The 24,907-nt window shown below is 44.1% G+C and overlaps 1 protein-coding gene across 1 annotated transcript in view; it reads left to right on the top strand.

The window, feature by feature from the left end:
- Window positions 1–24,907, top strand: part of LOC122542379 (leukocyte antigen CD37-like) — a 33,467-nt gene that overhangs the window by 947 nt on the left and 7,613 nt on the right. Inside the window, exons 2-8 of the mRNA XM_043680100.1 lie at window positions 4,022–4,102; window positions 10,743–10,815; window positions 17,337–17,461; window positions 19,541–19,615; window positions 21,212–21,319; window positions 24,056–24,247; window positions 24,491–24,574. Coding sequence (XP_043536035.1) covers window positions 4,022–4,102; window positions 10,743–10,815; window positions 17,337–17,461; window positions 19,541–19,615; window positions 21,212–21,319; window positions 24,056–24,247; window positions 24,491–24,574 — 738 coding nt within the window. The remainder of the gene's footprint in view (window positions 1–4,021; window positions 4,103–10,742; window positions 10,816–17,336; window positions 17,462–19,540; window positions 19,616–21,211; window positions 21,320–24,055; window positions 24,248–24,490; window positions 24,575–24,907) is intronic.

Here is a 24,907-nt window from a genome sequence, read left to right as displayed (position 1 = left end):
GGGGGGGAAGGGGGGAAGAGAGATGGGGGAAGGAGGGGAGGGAGGAGGGAAGGCGGGTGGGAAGATGGGGGGAGGGAGGGAAGAGGGGGGATGGGGCTGATGGCTGATCATCCTGAATCAGTATCCTGTTCCTGCCTTATCCCCATAATACTTGATTCCACTATTGAGAGCTCTATCCATCTCTTTCTTGAAAGTATCCACAGCCTTGGCCTCCACAGCCTTGGCCTCCACAGCCTCGGCCTCCACAGCCTTGGCCTCCACAGCCTCCTGGGGCAGAGCATTCCATACACCCACCACTCTCCGGGTGAAGAAGTTTCTCCTCAACTCTGTTCTAAATGGCCTACCCTTTATTTTTAAACTGTGTCCTCTGGTTTGGGACTCACCCATCAGCGGAAACATGCTTCCTGCCTCCAGAGTGTCCAATCCTTTAATAATTTTATACGTCTCAATCAGATTCCCCCTCAGCCTTCTAAACTCAAGGGTATACAAGCCCAGTCACTCCAATCTTTCAGCGTAGGACAGTCCCGCCATTCCAGGAATTGACCTCGTGAACCTACGCTGCACTCCCTCAATAGCCAGAATGTCTCCTCAAATTTGGAGACCAAAATTGTGCACAATACTCCAGATGGATAAGGAGAACCCTATTAGGGAGTTCTGATTGATGCCAAGTTTAAACTTTCTGGAAGAGGTAGTTGAAAGGTTGCCTATGTGCTTATTTTGTCATCTGGACCCATACTCAAGCTGAATATGAGCTTTCACTGACTGAGTCCTCTATCAGTACCATGTGAGTGAATCTTAAAACTTGTGCAAATTGTGCAAGTCCCTGTCCTCGCTGATTGTCAACTGACTAGTCATTTACGTCTGTGAAACTGGGGTGCCCACTGTCAGAAGACCAGCGCCCCTGCTTTGCCCCAGCCAGCACTGTCTTCCCTATGACTCCAATAACTCTAAGGCATATCTGGTGTCTCAGTCACAGACAGTCGATTATTGGCCAATTGATGTTTTTGTAACATTTCATTCTGTGGAGAATTTTATTGAAGTAGTGAAAGTTTTTTGTTGGTTTAATAATTTGATGTATTTGGGTGGAGATGGATGTTATACCAATGTTAGATTGGACAGCAATTGTTGGCAGATGGAGCCAGAAATTAAAATTCCATCATTTCACTGGGCATAAGGGGAGACATTGAATGAGCTATTGGGGGAGATCTGGATGTTTCTGCATCTGATTCTGAATCTGCATCTGAAGTGACATCATTTGCAGATGTGAAAGCAAATAGAGACAGGATTCACACTCTGGCACCTCAATACCTGCAGGACCCCTCAGACAGATAACCTTTCATGGCAATAATGCAGGTGCTGCCTCTCGCTGGGATCCAGTTCCTGAAGGTGCAGTTTTTTACTTTGCTGAGGAGGACTGGAATACTGTTGAGGTTGACAGTTTTTTTATCCAGGTGTTTGCAGTTTGAAAACTCCCTTCCCTCACTGCTTGCTAATGGAATTTAAAACTCTGGCATGAAAGAGTGCCTCAACCACGTTCAGAGAAAATTCACAGTTTGTTCCTGAATAGCTAATTAGACAGCCAGTTTCAGAATAAGAATCTCCCATTGAAGATGGTAATAATGAGTATGATTTTATTCTCTGAGGGCTTTTAGTCTTTGGAATTCTGTTCTCCTGAGAGCGTTGGGGGCAGGGGGAGAGGAGAAACGGACGGACACAGTTCCTCAAACGCCACATCGAGCTGAAACTCTGCTGCAGAGCTTTTGAAGGTTTAGACTCAGTACAAGAGTACGTTGGTCATTTACTGGCAGTGAGGTGCTCTGGATATTATGCTTTGTGGTCAGGTTTGATTTTCTCTTATTTTCTGAGCGTGGCTGGTCTGAGGAGAGTGAGTAGTTGAGCACTGGGTGTTCATTGCCAACAGGCAGCTGTGAGCTCAGCATGTCGACTTGCAGAAATTTCAGTCAATCTGGAACGTGCCCAGCTGGCATCAGTGAAGCGAGCACATTTGTGTTTTTTGTAAGAATCTGATGAGCATGTCAAGCTGAGTATCTGTTTCCAGGAGAGTTACAATTGGGGAAACTTCTGCAGATTCCAACCTTAATCTGTCCTAAATCATCAGAATAATATAAAAATACAGAGTTTGTATAAAGATCATAACCTGTTTTTCAAACATTAACCAAAAGTTAAACAATATTGGTTTATAATCTTCTTGTGTAATCTCTACTTAAGCAGAGCTCTTTACAAAAATTATCACTGTATCTGAAAAATCTTCAAACATAAAATTCCTACATTTTGTATCCAAGCGTGTTAAGAAATGGTCTGTTCTCTCCTCACAGTTCTGTAATGGAAGCAATTCAGCCCATTGTATGTGCTGGCCTTTTCAAAGAGTGAACCAATTCATTCCATTCCCCTGCACTTCTCCCTTACTCCAGTAATTTTTTCCTTTCAAGTCCATTTCCCTTTCTCCTCCCTCTTTCAATCTTAGGCAGAACCTCTGTTGATCTTACAGCTCAGCTGGTATTTTGGCTTTTGTTTTCAACCTTTCAACTATATAGGATGTCAGGAGTAAGTGCAATCTGGTTTATACCCAATTGTCACAAACACAAGTACTGACCTGTATCCATTTTGTTCATGAGTGCAATATTGCAAAGTGGTAATGTCCTGAGTCTGAGCCAGGAGGCCTTAGTTCAAGTGCCATCTACTCCAGGTAACATCTCTGAACAGATTGTTTTGAAAATACGGTCCAATTCATTCACTGGCAGAAACACTGGCTCTTCCACGGCTCAATGGGAAAAGTCAATCTCATTTTGCCCAATGCATCTAGAAACTCCTTAGCCTAACCTCCAAAGAAAGTTGGAAGCTTTCACAAACTTGGATTAAAAGTGAAGTGCTATGGATGGTGGAAATCTGAAAGTAAACCAAAGTATTGGAAAAGTCAGCAGTTCTGGCAGTGTGTCTGTCTAAGGAGAGGTCGTTATGCAGAAAGGTCCTACCAGACTCAAACTATTATCTCTGTCTTTCTCTCCACAGATGCTGCCAGTCCTGCTGTTTCAGAACTTTGTGTTTTTAAGTCATAAACTTTGGGATGCTGCCCTGCCACTTTGTATCCAATTAAAACTTTTAAAGACTAGTAATTGTTTAAATAAAGAAATTTAGCAGTCAGTTTATGCTCAGTGTAATCACACTATTGTGATAATGACCAGAAAAGTCTGCTTTTCACTGTTATTGATGAAGATTAAATATTTACCAGAGCAGTGGGGAGATTTTTCTTGACCACTTGAGAGTCAGAAAGGAATCCAATTAATGTACATTGAGAAGATGCAGACCCATGGGCAGACCCCCCACTTAAGTCAGACAAGGTGGCGATGACCAACTGTGCCCATACGTGGTACGTCAGACTAGACTTTCAGCTGAAGACAGCAGTGAAGTTTGAGCTGTGATATTCTGACTCTGTGTGAGAGAGTTGGAGGTCAAGCTGTTTATTGAATGTGGCCTTAATACTTCATCTTTCCACCAATCAGCTTTGAGCCCTCAATGCTGCCCCTAAAGTATAAATATTTGCGATAATAGATTATAAAAAAAAGTGATGTTTTCTAACTTGCATTAAACACACATTGGAGTCTCCTGCCCTTGAGCCCTGCCCCAACACACACACAATCTAATCCTGATCCCTGTCCTAGACTGGGTCATTTCCAGGCTGTACACATGAGAGGCTACATATTCTGTTCCCTGTCACCCCCCTGGACGTAGCAGTGTGGTGGCTCCCAGGTGCAGACTCAAATACAACACGCGTCTCCCCACTCCTCATACGCTATCTCTCCCTCTGTCTCTCTCTTCCACCATCCTCCCTCTTTTTGCCTTCATCCGCAATATGCACCTACCTCTCTTTCTGGCTCAGTCACCTTCATGTCTCCCTGATATCACTCTCCACCCCTTCCTATTCCTGTCCCCTGTCTGTCATGATTTTCCCTGAGTGTTACCTTTGCAAATCTTCTAACTCTTTGATATTTTTATTTTGTAGGTGACCAGATCAAATATGGCGTCAAAAGGCTGTATTGTTGTCACAAAATACTTCCTGTTTGTTTTCAACTTGATCTTTTTTGTAAGTATCATTTTTTTAACCAGCCCTGTGCTGTCCCTGTCCTGGGGAGTGTTTGATGGGGGGACAGTGTAGAGGGAGCTTTACTCCGTAGCTAACCTTGTCCTGTCATTCTCCTCGGAGTGTGTGATGGGATCCCCTGTGGAGATCCTGCCTGTAGATTGGTTTCCCCATTTTGGACACTGGTGAAGGTGATGATGCTCTGAGTGAGATCCAAGGTCAGTTCATCTGCACAGTACAAGAGGAGGAAGAGTGGAAGAGCAATGGTGATTGGGAATTCTTCCTTTAGGCGATGAGAACAGGGTGATTTTATAAATATTAGCAGAGCTCCAGGATGATGTTGCCTCTCTGACATCAGTGTAAAATATACCACAGAGTGGCTGCTGGAGGGTGTACAGCAGGACCTCACTGTCCACATCAGGACCAATGACTTGGGTAAGAGGGGGATGAGGTCCTGAAAAGAGGAATCGGATAAAAATAAAACAGGATTCGTAAAGTAGTAATTTCCTTTTATTCTGGTGCCACGTGCCAGGAGCATAAAAACAGGAGAGCTGAGTGAACATGCCAAAGAATGAGAGTGGGAGAGAGGTGATCAGATTCTGGAGGTATTAGTCCCAGGTCTGGGTCAGACTGGACTAGTACAGGATGGTTGGAGCTGGAATAACATCCTCCAAGGGAGATTTTCTGTGCTCTTGTACAGGGTTTACAACAAATTGGCAAAAGAGTGAGCTTGGATTTGAAACAGTCAAAGCTATTCACAGCAAGTGGGAGAGCAGTGAGTAAAATAAAACACAGACCAAGTAATGGGAAGGATCAGAATGGAAAGCATTGTTGAAGATACTAATATTGGACACATAGATGATGCAGTAATAATGGGCAAATTCAGTTTTTTTTTAAAACATATTCATTTGTGGGATGTGTGCATTACTGGCTGGCCAGCATTTATTGCCCTGTCTCTAATTTCCTTTGGGATGGTGGTGACCATTTTGATTCACTGCAGCACATTTGTCGACAATAACCTTAGGGAGGGAATTCTAGGATTTTGACCCAACAACATGGAAGGAGCAGCGATTATGTTCCCAAGTCAGGATGATGGGTCGAAAAGTGTGGCTCTGGAAAAGCATAGCAGGTCGGGCAGCTTCCGAGGAGCAGGACAGTCGGTGTTACGGGCATAAGCCCTTCATCAGGAACATGCATTCCTGATGAAGGGTTTATGCCCGAAATGTCGACACTCCTGCTCCTGGGATGCTGCCTGACCTGCTGTGCTTTTCCAGCACCACACTCTTGACTCTGATTTCCAGCATCTGCAGTCCTCACTTTCTCCCAGGGTGGTGGGTGGCTTGGAGGGGAACTTGCAGGAGGTGGCGTTCCCATGTATCTGCTGCCCTTGTTCTTCCAGATGGAAATGGTTGTGGGTTTGGAAGGTGCTGTCTGAGGAAACTTGGTGAATTTCTACAGTGCATCTTGTAGATAGTACATACTACCACTACTGAGCGTCAGCCAATGGTGGAGGATGTGAATGTTTGTGGATGTGGTGCCAATCAAGCGGGCTGCTTTGTTCTGGATGGCTTTGAGTGCAACTGGAGTTGCATTAGTTTGCATATAGTCTGGCTTAACCAAGTCAGCACTAATAATCTGCAGGGTGAATTCCGGGATTTGCTTCTGAAACAATAACCTGTAACTTTCAAGCGCTCTAACTGAGCTTTCAGTCTCGTCCTAACATAAACCACCTCTTCCTCTTGACAAGAGATTCAACTTCTTCAGTAAACCACGGTTCCCTTGCTTGACCACTTCCTTCCTGCCTGACAGGTACATACTTATCAAGGACATGTAATAGTTGTTCCTTGAATAAGTTCCTCATTTCAGTTGCGTTCATCCCCTGCAGTTTCCTTCCCTATCATGTACATCTAAATTTTGCCTAATCGCATCATAATTGCCTTTCTCCCGGCAATAACTTTTGCCCTGCATTATATACCTATTCCTTTCCATCGTTAAAGTAAGCATAACTGAATTGGGGTCACTATCACCAAAGTGCTCACCTACCTCCAAATCTAACACCTAGCCGGATTTATTACCCAGTACCAAATCCAATGTGGCCTCTCTCCTTGTTGGTCTGTTTACGTACTGTGTCAAGAAACCCTCCTGCACATATTGGACAAAAACTAACCCAGCTAAAGTACTTGAACGATAGTGTTTCCATTCAATATTTGGAAAGTTAAAGTCCCCCATAACAACTACCCTGTTATTCTTGCCCCGATCCAGAATCATCTTTGCAATCCTTTCCTCTACACCTATGGAAGTTTTCAGAGGCCTATAGAAAACCCCCAACAGGATGACTTCTCCCTTTCTGTTTCTAACCTCAGCCTGTATGACCTCCAGTAGACGAGTCCTTATCAAACATCCTTTCTGTCACCTTAATACTGTCCTTGACTAACATTGCCACATCTCCCTCTCTTTTAACAACTTCCCTGTTCTTACTGAAGCATCTAAAACCCAGAACCTGCAACAACCATTCCATGTCTCCGAAATAGCCACAATGTCGAAATCCCAGGTACCAACCCATGCTCTACATTTACCCACATTATTCCGATGCTCCTGGTGTTGAAGTAGACACACTTCAAACCATCTTCTTGCCTGCCGGTACACTCCTGCGACCTTGAAACCTTATTTCTGATCTCACGAATTAGTTTAAACCCTAGCGAAGAGCATTAGCAAATCCCCCCGCCCCCCCCCCCACCCCCCCCAGGATATTGGTACCCCTCTGGTTCAGGTGTAGGCCATCTTGTTCGTAGAGGTCCCACCTATCCCAGAACGACCCCCAGTTATCCAGGAATCTGAAAACTACCCTCCTACACTGTCCCTGTAGTCACATGTTCAACTCCTCTCTCTCGCTATTCCTTGCCTCGCTAGCACGTGGCATGGGTAAAAAACCAGAGATAAAGCTCTGTTTGTTCTAGCTCTAAGCTTCCACCCTAGCTCCCTGAATTTCTGTCTTACATCCCCATCCCTTTTCCTACCTGTGTCGTTGGTGTCTGTGAACCATGACTCGGGGCTGCTCCTCAAGGATCCTGAAAACACGATCATGGACATCACGGACCCTGGCACCTGGGAGGTAACACACCAACCGTGAGTCTCTCTTGTTCCCACTGAATCTCCTACCAGTCCCCCTAACTATGGAGTCCCCAATGACTAATGCTGTACTCCTCACCCCCTTCCCTTCTGAGCAACTGGGACAGACTCTGTGCCAGAGACCTGTACCCCATGGCTTATTCCTAGTAAGTTCCCTGCGCGCACCCCCCCCCCCCCCCCCCCCCCCCCCAACAGTTTCCGAAACAGTATACTTGTTATTGAGGGGAACAACCACAGGGGTTCCCTGCACTGCCTGTCAGTTCCTTTTCCATCTCCTAATTGTAACCCATCTGCCTTTTTCTTCTACCTGAGGTGTGACTTACTCCCCTTAAATCCTGTCAACAACCCCCTCCACCTCCTGAATGATCCAAAGTTCATCTAGCTCCAGCTCCAGTTCCCTAAAGCGGTTTTCAAGGAGCTGAAGTTGGGTGCACTTCCCACAGATGTAGTCAGCAAGGACACTAGTGGTGACCCTTACCTCCCACATTCTGCAGGAGAAACCTTCCACTACCCTAACCTCCATCCTCACTGATCTGAACTCCCAAAAAGACTATTGAAAAAGAACTAGTTACCTTACCAATCCGGTGCACAGAACTTTTTTTTTGGTTAGAAGAGGGGGATGGGTGAGAGACACTGTCTAAGTAGTGTTTTGGGTAAAGCAACCATCCAAATATATTACCTCACTTACTCAGCAATCCTGTGTCTGCTCCTGCTCAGTGTGCACTCTGCCTGTTCACAAGGTAAATTTTTAAAGGATTAGCTTGGGAGTTGCAAGTTAGCCAGGAAGGACCTAAAGAGAGAGCTAAGAAGAGCCAGGACGGGACATGAGAATTGTTTGGAAGATAGGATCAAGAAAAACCCTAAAGCTTTCTATAGATATGTCAGGAATAAAAGAATGACTGGAGTAAGATTAGGGTCAATCAAGGACAGTAACGGGAAGTTGTGCATGGGGTCCGAGAAGATAGGAGAGATGCTAAATGAATATTTTCTGTCAGTATTCACACTGGAAAAAGACAATGTTGTCGATGAGAATATTGAGATACAGACTATTAGACTAAATGGGATTGAGATTCACAAGGAGGATATGTTAGCAATTCTGGAAAGTGTGAAAATAGATGAGCCCCTGGGCCGGATGGGATTTATCTGAGGATTCTCTGGGAATGCAGGGAGGAAATTGCAGAGCCTTTGGCTTTGACCTTTATGTTGTCATTGTCTACAGGAAAAATGCCAGAAGGCTGGAGTAAAGTAAATGTTGTCCTCTTGTTCAAGAAGGGGAGTAGAGACAACCCTGGTAATTATAGACTGGTGGACCTTACTTCGGTTGTGGGTAGACGGTTGGAAAGGATTATAAGAGAGAGAATTTATAATCATCTAGAAAGGAATAATTTGATTAGGGATAGTCAACATGGTTTTGTGAAGGATAGGTCGTGCCTCACTAACCTTTTATTGAGTTCTTTGAGAAGGTGACCAAACAGGTGGATGAGGGTAAAGCAGTTGATGTGGTGTCTATGGATTTCAGTAAAGCGTTTGATAAGGTTCCCCATGGTAGGCCTTTGCAGAAAATACAGAAGTATGAGATTGAGGGTGACTTAGCAATTTGGATCAGAGATTGGCTAGCTGAAAGAAGACAGAGGGTGGTGATTGATGGGAAATATTCATCCTGGAGTTCAGTTAGTAGTGGTGCACTGCAAGGATCTGTTTTGGCGCCACTGCTGTTTGTCATTTTTATAAATGACCTGGATGAGGGCATAGAAGGATGGGTTAGTAAATTTGCAGATGACACTAAGGTTGGTGGAGTTGTGGATAGTGTTGAAGGATGTTGCAGGTTACAGAGGGACATAGATAAGCTGCAGAGCTGGGCTGAGAGGTGGCAAATGGAGTTTAATGCAAAAAAGTGTGAGGTGATTCACATTGGAAGGAGCAGCAGGAATACAGAGAACTGGGCTAATGGTAAGATTCTTGGTAGTGTAGATGAGCAGAGAGATCTCAGTGTCCATGGACATAGATCCCTGAAAGTTGCCACCCAGGTTGATAGGTTTGTTAAGGCATACGGTGTGTTAGGTTTTATTGGTCGAGGTATTGAGTTTCGAAGCCATGAGGTTATGTTGCAGCTGTACAAAACTCTGGTCTGGCCGCACTTGGAGTACTGTGTACAGTTCTGGTCACCGCATTATAAAAAGGATGTGGAAGCTTTGGAAATGGTTAAGAGGAGATTTACCAGGATGTTGTCTGGTATGGAGGGAAAACTGAGAGATTTGAGACTGTTTTCGTTGGAGAGGAGAAGGTTGAGAGGTGACTTAATAGAAACATAAGATAATCAGAGGGTTAGATCGGGTGGAAAGTGAGAGCCTTTTTCCTCAGATGGTGGCTGGTACGAGGGAACATAGCTCTAAATTAAGGGGTGATATATATAGGACACATGGCAGAGATAGGGTCTTTACTCAAAGTAGTAAGGGCGTGGAATGCCCTGACTACAACAGTAATAGACTCGCCAACTTTAAGGACATTGGATAAACATATGGATAATAATGGAATTGTGTGGGATAGATGGGCTTCAGATTGATTTCTCAGTTCAGCGTAACATCGAAGGCTGAAAGGCCTGTACTGCACTGCAATGTTTGATGTTCTAACGTGTTGAGAATTCAGGAAGGGGTCAGTGTTTTCTGAACTTGGTGTGAAATGAAGCTGGGCTAATTACGTAATGACCATGTGTGAAGGAACATAATATGATGGAGTTTTACATGAAGTTTGAATGCATGATAGTTTGTTCTGAAACTAGGGTGTTAGCATTTTGTGACTTAGCTGAGGGAACTAAATGTAATATAGTAGCGCCTCGACTTACGAACTTAATCCGTTCCGGGACCTGGTTCGTGAACCGAAAAGTTTGCGAACTGAATCAATTTTTCCCGTTGTTCGGATAGCGTTGGACGGTTGTTCTCAGCGCACGCGCCAAAGACGAACTGAATGAGATCACATGGGGCCCAAGAGCTTTTGTGTTCAACAAGCACGTAGCAAAGCAGAACAATGAAACCACGTGGTTGCACACAGGCATTTTGCGTTCGTACCTTCGCTCATACCTTGAACTTTGTACGTATGTTGAAGCAAAACTTTAGGTACAATCCTGTTCGTAAACCGATTTGTTCGTGAATGGGGTCGTTCGTATGTTGAGGCGCTACTGTATCTCAAACTTTGCAGATGGCACAAAGCTGGGTGGGTGGGGTGAGCTGTGAGAAAGTTAATCTCTGACAAGATGCTTGTGTGTGATTTTTCCATTTCTGGGTGAGTGGGTAAATGCTTGGCAGGTGCATTATAATGCGGATAAATGTGGGGTCATTTTGGTAGCAGACTAGGAAGTCGGATCGTAAGTTCTGTTTTCTGAACTTTCGCCTTAAATATCTGTCATTCCAAGTCTATTGACTTCTGTTGATTAATTCTGCAGCTGGGTCAGACTGGGTGTAATTAGTATGACAATATTTTTGGAAAATTACTGAACTTTGTTTCTTTTCTGTTGCAGTTTCTTGGTGGAGTGATGTTGGGATTTGGCCTTTGGATTTTGTTTGACAAAAACAGCTTCATATCCGTTCTGGGTAAGTCTTCCCCCCCTTCGTACATCGTCTCCTCTGCTCCCGCAGCAATGCCGAACATGTACAGAGTCAGGAGGACAATGCGGGAGAGGCACGGCCAATCAATGCAAAGAATAAGGCGGAGCTGCTCCTCCAATCACAGGCTGGATGTCCCCTGTGCTTGTTGCTGATAGGTCCTCTAGCAGGAAAGGAACAACCTGTGATTGGAGGAGCCATGAAGGTGTTTGCAGCTAGCACCAAGGGAGTCATGGGGGATTGGGTCTGTGCCCTAATGTCTGGGATCAGGGGCTGGGATTGGAGACTGGGAGCTAGCTGCTGGTTTCCTGAAGCCAGAAGGGCAAGCAGACCTAGGGGCAGCTGTATGGTAATGCGAGGTGAATATTGTCAGGCAGTCAGCTGTTTTTTTAGATTAGATTAGATTAGATTACATTACATTACATTACAGCGTGGAAACAGGCCCTTCAGCCCAACAGGTCCACACCGCCCCGCCGAAGCACAATCCACCCATGCCCCTACATTTGCCCCTTACCTAACACTACGGGCAATTTAGTATGGCCAATTCACCTGACCTGCACATCTTTGGACTGTGGGAGGAAACCGGACCACCCGGAGGAAACCCACACAGACACGGGGAGAACGTGCAAACTCCACACAGTCAGTCGCCTGAGGCGGGAATTGAACCCGGATGTCAGGCGCTGTGAGGCAGCAGTGCTAACCACTGTGCCACCGTGCCACCCACTAATGTTTGTTTAATCTGTTGGCAGTGAAGCAGGGAATCTTCGAGCAGCTTAGGGGAGATTTTAGCAGGTCTTTGAAGACCAGAAGCCTGCAAGGTGAGAGGCAGCAACAGAGAGACAGTTAGAATGGAAAAGGGTGATGGTGGTGCAAAGTAGAGAGACCTGGAGAAACTTGAAATCACAAGGTCATGAATTACTCATATAGAGTCATAGAGATGTACAGCATGGAAACAGACCCTTCAGTTCAACCTGTCCATGCTGACCGGATATCCCAACCTAATCTAGTCCCACCTGCCAGCACCCGGCCCATATCCCTCCAAACCCTTCCTATTCATATACCCATCCAAATGCCTCTTAAATGTTGTAATTGTACCAGTCTCCACCACATCCTCTGGCAGCACATTCCATACATGTATTACCCTCTGCGTGAAAAAGTTGCCCCTTAGGTCTCTTTTATATCTTTCCCCTCTCACCCTAAACCTATGCCCTCTGGGGTCAGGGACTCCAGAACTAGAGAAAAGACTTTGTCTATTTATCCTATCCATGCCCCTCATAATTTTGTAAACCTCTATAAGGTCACCCCTCAGCCTCCGATGCTCCTGGGAAAACAGCCTCAGCCTGTTCAGCCTCTCCGTGTAGCTCAAATCCACCAACCCTGGCAACATCCTTGTAAATCTTTTCTGAACCCTTTCAAGTTTCACAACATCTTTCCGATAGGAAGGAGACCAGAATTGCATGCAATATTCCAACAGTGGTCTAACCAATGTCCTGTACAGCTGCAACATGACCTCCCAACTCCTGTACTCAATACTCTGACCAATAAAAGAAAGCATACCAAACGCCTTCTTCACTATCCCATCTACCTGCGACTCCACTTTCAAGGAGCTATGAACCTGCACTCCAAGGGAGGTATATGATTCTGGTATCTTGGCTTAAGGCTGTGTGTTTTCAGGAGTTTTTATAGAAAATAGGAACAGGAGAAGACCATGGAGTTCACTCGTTCGACACAGTCGGTCCTCTGTCAATGCCATACTCTGTGCTCTCCATGTACCCCTCAATATCTTTAGCTTCCAGATATCTATAGATTTCTTTCTTAAATATTTTAAGTGACTTCATCTTCAGCGCTGGAGAATTCCTCAGATTCACTATCTTCTGAGTGAAGAAATTTCTCCTCATCTCAGTCTGAAATTGTCTCCCGATTTCCTGAGCCCTTTATTCTGGACACTCCCATTCAAGAGAAAATATCCTCCGTGTGGACCAGTCTATCCATCCCTGTTAGAGTTTTATGTTTCAATGATAACCCTTCATCTCCTAAAGATCAGTTGACCAATTTCTCCTTATATGACAAACTTCCCAGCACAAAAATCAGTCTGGTTCATCTTTGCTACCCTTCCTTTCTGGAAAGTAGATTCTCTTTTGGATAAAGAGACCAAAACTGTACACAGTATTCCAGGTATGTTTCTGTTTCTGTTCCGTGAATGGTCAATACACACAAACAATTTGGTCTGATTCTGTAAGATTTCACACTTTCTTTTAGAGTCCCTGACTCTATTCAGAGGTCCCCAACTTCCTGAGGTCCCTGATTTCTTGCTTACAGTGAATTCTTACCAGGACCGATCCTTCTTAGGCTGGCCTGAGATGTTAAGCAGCGAGGGGTCGAGTCTAACACGACTTGAATGAGAGGAAAACCAAACGGAGAAAATACTCCCTTCTGGCTGGCTGATTCCTCTGAACTCAATAGAGGAGGACTCGAGGCTGTTACACTGCTGCCTGCAATCCGTCCGTCCGAGTCTGAATCACAGCACCAGGTGACGATCTGGAACCCCCCGGGAGGGAGTGGGGCAGGGGTCTCTCTGTTCCGCGATCGGCAGTTTGACCTGGTTCTGTAAGACTTTACACTTCGTTCAATATCGGCTGGTCACAAGTTGTCCAGTAACACAGAGGTTAAACACTTCTGTGTTCCTCGGAGAAACTGCGCACATGGCTTAAGACAAAGACATTTTTATACTTTTTTTGAGAGAAGTCCAGGCCATAATCACAGAGCAATTTGAAACAATTACCAATCAGTTTTAATGAAATGACTTCATTGGGCTAAGATGCTGTCAATAATATTTCCTGGGAACCAACCTTGTTTTCCAACATCCAAGTACTCCTATCTCACGAACCTAGTCTCTGCACCCGCACTTGCAAGGTCAGTAAGGATGGCTAGTAATGTCTTGACCAGTCTAGTTATTTAGGAGAAAGTGAGGACTGCAGATGCTTGAGATCAGAGCTGAAAATGTGTTGCTGGAAAAGCACAGCAGGTCAGGCAGCATCCAAGGAGCAGGAGAATCAGCGTTTCGGGCATAAGCCTGAAGAAGGGCTTACGCCCGAACCGTCGATTCTCCTGCTCCTTGGATGCTGCCTGACCTGCTGTGCTTTTCCAGCAACACACAGTCTGGTTATTTCTATGCTATAAAGGAAGCGTTGTCTGCTAATCTTTGAGATAGACTATAGTTAATTCAGCTTTTAGCTGGGTTAGAAGCCATTTTATGCAGCTTTAATCAGAATTGTTAATTTGCAGCCTAGAAGCCATTTTGTCATGTTATTTGTATCAAGAAGCCTATGTTAGTAAGAGCGTGTATTAAATGGTTGTTCCTGACTGCACTAGTTACTTCAGCCTGTATTCAGCTTTCAGATCCTCACAAGGACACACAGATCCCTTTGTACATTAACCATTTCTCAATCTCTCTCCATTTAAATAATACACTGTCATTCCCTTTTACTGACCAAAGTGGATGACAACCTCAAAGAACGCCAGTGGATTTGTCAAATGTGACTTCTCTTTCAAGTTGACGTTGTGTAATCCTTTTGTTATTTTCGGTGTCCTCTTGTCAAATCTCTTATAGTAGACATCATTACTTTCTCAGCTACTGCTATTAGGCTAACAAGTCTGTAATTCCTGGTTTTCTCACTGTTGTAGATTCAACAGAGTTTTTGGAAATTGAGCACCAACTTGTCCACTATTTCCACTCCCTTTCATTTCCTGGGATATAGATTATCAGGCCCTGGGACTTGCCTGTTGTCAGTCACATTAATTTCTCCAGCACTATTTTTTAACTCCTCTTCATCTCCTCATTTCCTCTTTCCTGAGCATTTCTGGAGGATTCTTTGCATCTTCTGTGAAGATACAATTAAAGTAATTGTTTAATTGCTGTCTATTATCACGTGTCCTGTTTCAGACTGTAAGGGTAATATACTTGTCTGCACTAATCTGTATTTTTTACAAACTTACCCAGAAAATGTAGCACATCCTATTATAATGAACACCATGTCAGCTATTCAATTTGAATCTGAGATTGAGATTTAAATGCAGTGTCTGAGATGCTGTAAAAATGTTAATAACTGGGAAAATTTTCCAGCTTTGTGCATGTAACAGACACACGTGAGCTATGACCACAGCAATGAGTGGAAGGTGTGATTACGGTGATGGCTTTTTGTGTGAGGAAGTGTGTTTCAGTTGTTTAGAGAATAAACTTGTGTTTGCTTTCTATTCCTATTGGCTTGTGCCAATTTAATATGAGACTCTGTTAATGATGCATGCAAACAATGTACTGAGTGGTGGGGCTATTATCGGCATGGGGGTGATGCAGGAACAGTTAACTCTCAATCATGACTCTCAGATTAAAGAGAGAGACTCTGGTCCAGTGGGTTGCTATGGGAATGTAGCAGAAGTTGGCAGTCATGTGACAAGGTGCTGTATAAGTATTGATTCCTTTTCCCTGCACACAGGGTCGTGTGTGTTAATGTATGGAGCTCTAAACACATGCACACACAAGGGCAGTACACTGCAAACTGGACTGATGATTTTAAATTAATTTCCAGTGTAATTCTTGGCACAGTCCATGTTATTTAATAAATAATGTCCAATAGTAGAATTATATCCAATGGTGGATGTAGTGTTCTGAGAATTTGCAGTCACAAGCACAAATGGTCCACTGTGCGTGATCAGTGGCTACCACCAGCCGCTGGGTCCTCTGGCCTCCAGTACTGGCATCGCAATGGGACTGAAACTGAAATGTCAAATGACCCACTTTAACTTGACCACATCCTGTTTGATGATGAGCAAACCTTGTATTTATTGCAGGGTAATAGCGGGAGGCAACTAGTTTCATGGGCTGTTCGAACCTTTCGAAACACTTTTCCTTTCCAGACTAATCAGAGGTAGAGTGAGCGCTGCTCAAGGCCAGAAGGTGAAGGATGTAGGTCCTTCCATGAGTTGGTGTGATTATCGAGACATGATGATCGGATAAAGGTTGCCATTATCACAAAGGATAGTTTTGATATGCCCCATCTCAGCATAGGCCACACATTGCAATGTCCAGTGTAACCGCTCCGACAACACACTGAATAGTGTAACTTCATCTCACTGTTCAGCCATGTTAACGTTCTGTCCTATCAAACCATGAGTTATTGAATGTATTGCTAATGTTCCTTTTAAAACAGTTAGAAACTGTATTGGGGACAGCCATTTTGTGATACAATACTAACTGCATTGTTGAGTCTGTGTTAATTCCTGGAAAAGAACTTTTGAATATGTAAAGGATATGGTGAGATTGGGGCCGGGACAGGTAAAGGCAAGTGTGAGAAATGCAAGTGGTGGGGAGAGAGAGGAATTGGACAGATGGTGGGAGGGTACTTCGGTTACAGTTGAAAATCACTAAGATTCAAATAAACAGGGAACAATTAGAAAGAGAGATGGTGAGCGAGATTGAGGGAACTTGCTTTTATAATCGCACCTTTCACAACCATAAAGCATCCCAAAATGGCTTGCAGCTAATTAAAGACAGATGGGAAAGCAGTGAGGTAGAGAGACGGTGGGATAGGATGATGAATGTAAGACGAGGCTGGAGGAGAGAGGCAGGAAAAGAAGGAAATTGTGGGACAGAGGATGGAACCCCAATGTGGAGATGTACTTACTGTGCAAGCAGCTGCAAAGGGGAGAGTGATGGCTGGAGTTTTACAGCCTGCTGAGATTGAGCTGCTGGAATTCTGTCAGTAACGGTCATCTGTCTCCAGTATATTTTGTTTTGGCAAGGCAGTTCCTATTTCAAGTTTGACTGGAACTGTGGCAGAATTTGAGAGTAACAATGATCAGCAATGGAAAGTGTTTATTCGGAGGAAGGACTGTTCAACGTCACTGACTTGAACCCAAACAGCCCTACCTGTTGACTGTTTGTCAGCAGCTTGTTTTAAGTTGGCAGTGAGGTGGGAGAGGGTTTGGAGTTGTGGGGGAAGGGGCAGAGGGTGGTGGTAGTGACTTGCAATTGTGACAATGGAGGAGGGTAGACTTGGACCTGTCCTGTATCATTGCCCCACTCCTGCCCTGGAGGCCGACGTTCACATTCCATGTCTTTTTCAGAAACTGCAACAACCCCAGGGCTCCATCTTCATAGACGGACCCCGTCTGATTGTATTTATCAGATATTATGAGCCCAAACCAGGGATAGATGTTTTGGATTTTGTACGTGGCTTATTCCTACATTGGACAGACTCTGCTCCTCCTCTCTGGCCTTCCACTCATGTATAGGGTAGTGTTCTTCACCCCAATCCTCTATCAACTGTGAAACAGCTGCTGGCGCTACTTCCTGATCGAGTAGTGGGTTGGATGTATCTGATTGTGTGGGAGATTATAGCTGTTCCTTCTGTTATATCCTCATATTATGTGCACAGATATAAATATTGCAGCTTCTCAGCATGCATATGTCTGGCTCTGAGAGTTTTTACTGGCCCTGTTTTTGTGAGCAGAAACCTCTTCGATCCCCCTCCACCTGTGGTCATACCTGCTGTCCAGTTTGGGCACATTCACCATGATGATGGGATTCCTGGGCTGCATCGGAGCATTGAAGGAAGTGAAGTGCATGTTGGGGATTGTGAGTATCATTTCTGACTATCATTTCTGGGCAGCATGGTGGCTCAGTGGTTAACACTGCTGCCTCACAGCACCAGGGACCCACATTCCATTTTACCCTCAGGGCAATGTCTGTGTAATGTTTGCATCTTCTCCCCGTGTTTGTATAGGTTTCCTTTGGGTGCTCACGTTCCTTGCACAGTCCAAAGAAGTGCTGGTCAGGTGAATTGGCCATGCTAAATTGTCCATAGTGTTAGGTGCATTAGTCAGAGGGAAATGGGTCTGGCTGGATTACTCTTCAGAGGGTCGGTTTGGACTTGTTGGGCCGAAAGGCCAGTTTCCATACTGTTGGGAATCTAATCTGTAGGGAATCTAAATTACCCATAGTGTCCAGGGATGTGCAGGCTAGGTGGGTTAGCCCTGGGAAATACAGGATTTACAGAGATTGGCCGGGGGGGGGGGTGGGATGCTCTTCAGAGGGACTGGACTTGCCAAATGACCTGCTTCGACATTAATGGAAAACTGTCTCTGTGGAGACCATCTACACTTGAACCTAAACACTGATTGAGACAGCCAGGCACAACTTGCAAACCAAGAAACTCTTTGTTCCAAAGACAGCCCTATTTCAGGACTGATGTGTGACTGTAAATATTTCCCCTCCATTTGAAACTATTGATTTTAAAATGTCAATATTCAACAAAGATAGAGAAAGGGATAAATGCCATTCATAACAATCTTACTGGAGTAAAAGTAATCCTTTTAAACAGAAAGTACATGTAAGCGTTAATTTATTATTGTTAAGATTGCAGCAGTTTTAGATATTGGCAAATTTAACTGATTCCCGCAGCTGTAAACAACAGATCCCAGAGCTCTTGGGGAAAACAGGGGAGTTCTCCATTTTGTCCTTGATTTGGGGCAGAGTCTTCAAGCAGGATCCAAGTAACAGGTGCAGCACGTTTGAGAAAAGGACCTTCTTGAAGGATTGTGTAAGGAGGTGGTGAACTTGGGAGGCAGAGTGAAGAGTGGTACAGACTGCATTGAACTCAAAGGATTGTGATCAGGAGATGAGATCCAGAGTTTCCGAGGTGAGATGTATCTTGGAGATGGAAACATAATGAGACACACAAATTTTGAACTGAATGAATGATTCAACTCTTTAAATTATTGTTGGTGTTACTGAGAGAATTTCCCAGCAGTTGCTTGGTGGTTTTTGCTTTTCCAGTTGTGTGGAAGGAGGTCAGGTCTGGCGGAAGACCTGTCCTCTGCTAAATACAGCCACAAACATTCATTTTCAAACATCTGCTGATCATAGAGTCATCCAATCTGCCAAGTCATCTTCCTCTCAGAAATATAGTGTTTGTGTCCCAGAGGAAGTGACAGCGTTATCATCAAACAGCAGGTTTCTGACAAGCTCCAGTCCTTTAAGAAAGAGCGGTTTCCACCATCCACCAATCACAGCTCAGCAAATGCTTTTAGTGATCTGTTCCCCACAAGATTTGACTCTGAGGACAGAGTCCAGTTCCTAGTGAATGTGAGACTACAAAACGTTATTCTGGGCATTAATACAGGGGCCATTGTAGAAGAAGTTCTGTATTTAAACCCGTGCCTTGGGAGTGTTTGATGAGGATAGTTCAGTGAGCTTTACTTTCGGATCAAAACAATAGTGGGTAGTGTTACTCTGAATCTAATCTCACGCTACCCCTGTGGGACGCCCCCATCCCAAGAGTGTTCTGGGCTCACAGATCGAAACTTTTTTTTAAAAAATGATGTGCTGCAGGTTCTATTTTAAATAATTTCATCTTGTTTACAATCTCCTTGTTCTGCTTTTTACTGAAAATTTGTCCAGAAAATAGAAGTTAGAACAAACTGCTGTAGAAAGTTGACTGGTCTGAGAGAGAGCAAGAGAGTGTGTGAGAGTGGGCAGACCTGCAGAGTTTCTCCAGAGAGAGGGAGTGGGCAGACCTACATTTGTTTACGATTTTCAGTATCCACAACATTCTGATTTTATTACATGAAGCAAAAACCAAACTGTGGCCAAACTCTGAGGCCTGTGTAATGGGTCACTGCTAGTTCTGACAAATGATTTGTTTTTTTTCTTCAGTATTTCACCTTGTTGGTGTTCCTCTTGGCCTCCCAGATTACTGTCGGAGTTCTCGTTTACACCCAGAGAAGATCGGTGAGTTCCAGCCAGTTCAGCAGCTCAGATACCAATTGCTGTCTTCAGCCAGGGAGAGGAATGAAGGGTGGGGTGGTGGGTGTGGCAGTTCCCGGGACTCTGAGGAGGGGGATGGGGGTGCAGGGACCAGTGAGGAAAATTGAAACCCAGAAGTTTTTTTTTTCCCAAATGGTGTGTGTTTTCCCCTAAGAAAAAGGGAAAAATCATTTGTATGATCCCTACAATGGGCTATTCGGCCCATCAAGTTCACACTGACCCTCCAAAGAGCATCTGACCCAGACCCATCCTCCTAACCTCTCCATGTAACCACTTGGAAACTATGGGTAATTTCCCATGGCCAATCTACCTAACTTGCACATCTTTAGACTGTAGGAGGCAACCCACACAGACAGAGGGAGAGTGTGCAAATTCCACACAGACAGTCACCCAAGGCTGGAATCGAACCTGGGTCCCTGGTGCTGTGCAGCAGCAATGCTAACCACTGAGCCACCCAAGATCCTGCCTTCACTAATGGATGAGCACGGTGTGGGGGGGCACAGCTGCACATGTCACAGTGTTTAGTTATGCAAAGGCATTAGCTTCCAAAGGCAGTACTTGTGGAAATAAATCGGTTAACGTTTCGGGTCAAGTGACTCTTCCTCAGTTGCAAGGGTATGGAGATATGTAGGGTTTGTGTTCTAAGGAGAGGCAGGATAGGCTGGGACTTTATTCCCTGGAGCATGGGAGACTGAGGAGTGACCTTCTAGAGGCTTAGAAAATCATAAGGGGCATGGGGTAAGTGGAGAGCAGGTGTCTTTTCCTTAGGGTGGGGGATTTCAAGATTTAAGGGCATGTTTTTAAGATGAGCGGAGAAAGGTTTAAAAAGGCATGAGGCAATTTTTTACCCCCGCAGAGTGGTTCGTGTGTGGAATGAACTTCCAGAGGAAGTGGTGGATTTGGGTAAAATTATAACATTCAAAAGATATTCAAAAAAGTCCATGAATTTGAAAGATTTGTAGGGATATGGGCCAAGTGCAGGTAGGTAGGACTAGTTTAGTTTGGGATTATGGTTGGCATGGACTGGTTGGACAGAAGGGTCTGTTACCATGCTGTATGACTCTGACATGTTTTGGATCAAGTGAAATGACATGCTGTGCCTCTCACAGTGACATCCTGATGCAAAGCTTTCATCCACGTTTTAAAAGTTTTTGTAGATACCCTCATCCCACCCTAACCTGGGCCAATCACCCTCTGAGATCTCTGCAGTCCTTCATCCCTGATTTCCTTCAGTCCACATTTTGAGCTGCCTGGACCCCAAGATCTGGAATTATCTCCCTACATCTCTCTTTCATTGTTAGGGCCTGTTTCCACATTGTGGGGATTCTCTGTCGGAATTCTATTCTATGAACCCACCACTGGACCAGGTTTTCTGTCACCCAGCCTGATATGTCAGGTACCTGTGTACCTCAGTGTCATGTTCCTGTGAAACAATCCTGGCATGCTAAAGGCACCATATATAAATACAAGTTGTTGTTGTAGCTGTGGAATTCTGTGCTTGGAGACCTGATTGGTCAGTGTGTTCTCTGAAGTTTGGTTAATGCTTTGACCTCTTGTTAGATCGAGAAGCAGCTTGGCAAAGCCGTGCAGAACCTGATCCAAACCTATGGTGAGACCGATGAGAAACTTCAGAGCCTGGAGGAGAGTTGGGACTTCATCCAAATGCAAGTGAGTTATGAATAGGTTAGTGGCAGGTGTAAGCTTCAGCAGCTAAGGACACAGAAGGTCCTCCTTTCTCAATCTCCCTCTTTCCCTGAGGTGTGGTGATCCTCTGTTTAAACCACCACCGCAGTTTCGCTGTTGAGAGAGCAGGTCTATTGCTCTCTAGGATAATGGCAACTTTAACTTTACTTAGCATTCGTGTTTGGGATTTAATAATTTTGTTAAAGAGTCTGATTTTATGCAAAAGTATTTGATAAATCTACGAATTACAATTGAACTTTATCTATTTCTTACTGTTCTTTGTCTAATCCCGAAAGGAAAAAGGAGAATGAGTGTTTGAGAGGATATGAAACTGGACAGATCTTTGGCAGTGAGTTCATAAATAGCACATTGTGTTTCTCAAGTTGCAGCCTGACAGATTGCAGCTTTCTTCTTGAGGTAGATACTTGTTATTCAGTGACTTGGGTTTAAGCTCTTGACCCTTTTAACAAAGTTTCAGGTCAGCTTTAGTCAGGCTGCCCTGTTCTTAAAACCACAAATTAGCAGCAATAAAAGTAAAACCAAATAAACAAAAGAAGTCAGTTATTTGCGGTACTGAATACAAGTAACTGCCTCGGTTTCACATCCTAATTCTAATTTGGCTTATTTTGTGTTCTAATATACCCCCAACATGGGCTATATTAAGGGACATGTTCCCAACGTGACAGTGAATTGTGGCTAGTTCAGAACTTTCACAACTTGAATTCTTCTTCAAATTTCAAAGCAAAAAGATTGTTAGCTGCACAGTCTCAGTCTGGGAAAGGCGTGTTATGGCACACCCTCTTGCTAATCACTAACCAGAAATTTCAGACCATTTATCATTAGGAGAGCAGCAGATTCTCAATGCCCAGGCTGGCCCCCACAGAGCCCGGTGTCTATTCTGGTGTCAATGGGTGAATGGCTCAGTTAACCTCATTAAAAATCACATAACACCAGGTTATAGCTCAACAGATTTAATTGGAAACACGCTAGCTTTCAGAGCGCCGCTCCTTCATCAGGTGGTTGTGGAGGACACAATTGTAAGGCACAGAATTTATAGCAAAAGTTTACAGTGTGATGTAACTGAAATTGTACATTGAAAAATACCTTGATTGTCTGTTGAGTCTTTCATCTGTTCAAATACCATGGTAGTTTCACTTCTTTCATGTGTAAATCACAAAACTTTTTCTAAAAAGTTGCATTCTCAGGTTAACTATAACAATTGGTGTTAGCTAGACAATATGTTGAAGGTGTTCTGTCTGTGCCATGATGTTTAGATTGATTCTAATCTTAAAAAGTGAGAAAGCTAGTGTGCTTCCAATTAAACCTGTTGGACTATAATCTGGTGTTGTGTGATTTTTAACTTTGTCCACCCCAGTCCAACACCGGCATCTCCAAATCAGTTAACCTCTGCCTTTTTCCTGGTGACTCCATTGAGCACGAGGATGTTCAGTGCCACCAGCTGGTGTCCCCTGGTAATGCAGTTGGAGTTCCCAACAATTAAAGGCGCCAATACTCTTTAATTAATTTTCATTGAGATTTAGGATGAGTTAGTATAGGCATAAATGATGAACACATGGCTTGTTCGTGCTTAGAACTTATCAAAGTATTCCTAGCATGCTAAAATTGGATAAATGAATTATTGAATTAGAATCATACAACACAGAACAAGGTCATTTACCTCTTGGGATCTGCTGACTCTTTTGTGAAGTTTTAGGCCTATCCCCATTCCTCAGTTATGTAAATTTGTCATCTTCAAATCAAATTGATTAGGTCATAGAGATGCACACCACAGAAACACAGTTCAGTCCAACTCATCCACGCCGACCGGATATCCTGACCTAATCTAATCCCATTTGCCAGCACTTGGCCCATATCCTTCTAAACACTTCCTATTCATATACCCATCCAGATGCCTTTTAACTGTTGTAATTGTACCAGCCTCCCCCACTTCCTCTGGCAGCTCATTCCATACACACACCACCTTCTGTGTGAAAACGTTGCCCCTTAGGTCCCTTTTAAGTTTTCCCCCCTCGCCCTAAACGCACGCCATCTAGTTCTAGAGTTCCCCACTCCAGGGAAAAGGCCTTGTCTATTTACCCTATCCATGCCCCTAATGATTTTACAAACCTCTATAAGCTTACCCCTAAAACTCTGACACTCCAGGTAAAACAAACTCCACCTATTCAGCTCTCCCTATAGCTCAAACCCTGGCAACATTCTTGTAAATCTTTTCCAAACTCTTTCAAGCTTGACAGATTCTTTCCTCTTTTGAAACTCTGTATTGAATCTGTTATCTTTGTGCTTTCAGTTTATGGATTTAAGGTCGCCATTGCATAAAAATTTTCTATGTCTCCCAGGAATCTATCATCAGACACCTTCATTTTGTGCCTTAATTATTTTTATTCATTTGGAGGAAACGTAATAACCTTTTTACCATTTCCAGTTCAAACTGAGTGTATTATCCAGCTCAGACTAGAAGTCTTAGTTTGATGAAGGGAAGAAGTTTTGAATTATCCAGGATTGATCCAACAGAACAGGAAGTGAGATTTCCTACCACTTCACTGGGGAACTCTGCTTCCAGTTATACTTGATCCACATTCCACTTTGATACCTTGATATTTATCCATTAATTCTGTTTGTCCACAGTAAAATGCTACTTTCAAAGATTGTGCTAAATCTCCTGGTAAATGTCTGCCTTAAATTGCCTCCCATCTTTTTCAGTTTTCTTGCTGTGGTTGGAATAGCTCTCAGGAATGGATGAAAAACTCAAAAATGAAGAACAGTTCGCTGAACAACTTCACCTATCCGTGCTCCTGTTATAATTCTTTCCCACAGAATATCACCAGCTTCAACTTTACCAAAGAAACTGGATTCTGTTTTGCCCCCACAAACCCGTTCGGTGTCACCCTGAAGGTAACGTTTCATCACTTTCATTGTTTGTCTGACTTGCCTCTGGTCCTTGGTTGGCGATGGTTTGAAATTTGAGCAGTTGTATTTGGAGAGCTTTGGGTGCAGGTAGTAGGGAGAGAGCAGCCTAGTCACTCCTGAACCCATGGAAATGTCCAGAGAGGGTTTAGTTTGATGGTAATTCCCTACTTGAGATGCAGACCGCGAGCGTGATGCTTCTGGTACTGACTCTGATTCTTGATTCTCCAGAGCTGTAAGACTAACGTGTTCGATTGGATGAGGGAAAATATCTTGAGCATCATGATTGTCTCGATTGGTGTGAGTTTAGTGGAGGTAAGTCATTGGGGAGTGTGAACATCCCATGTTTGATTTGATTCTGTGGTTGCACCAAGGCTGCTGTCAGGCCTCCTGTCATATTCACAACTTATCATAGAGTCTGACTTGTTTTAATGTCTCAACCACTCACCTATTGTACTCTACGCTACTTTCTCCCCACCCCCACCATCCTCTCATTTATCTCCACCCTTCAGGCACTCTGCCTGTATTCCTGATGAAGGGCTTTTGCCCAAAACATCGATTTTACTGCTCCTCGGATGTTGCCTGAACTGCTGAGCTTTTCAAGCACCACTAATCCAGAATCTGGTTTCCAGCATCTGCAGTCATTGT

The sequence above is a fragment of the Chiloscyllium plagiosum genome, chromosome 39 (genome assembly GCF_004010195.1).
Source record: "Chiloscyllium plagiosum isolate BGI_BamShark_2017 chromosome 39, ASM401019v2, whole genome shotgun sequence".
Lineage (NCBI taxonomy): Eukaryota > Metazoa > Chordata > Chondrichthyes > Orectolobiformes > Hemiscylliidae > Chiloscyllium > Chiloscyllium plagiosum.
This window is presented reverse-complemented; position numbering and strand designations above follow the sequence as displayed.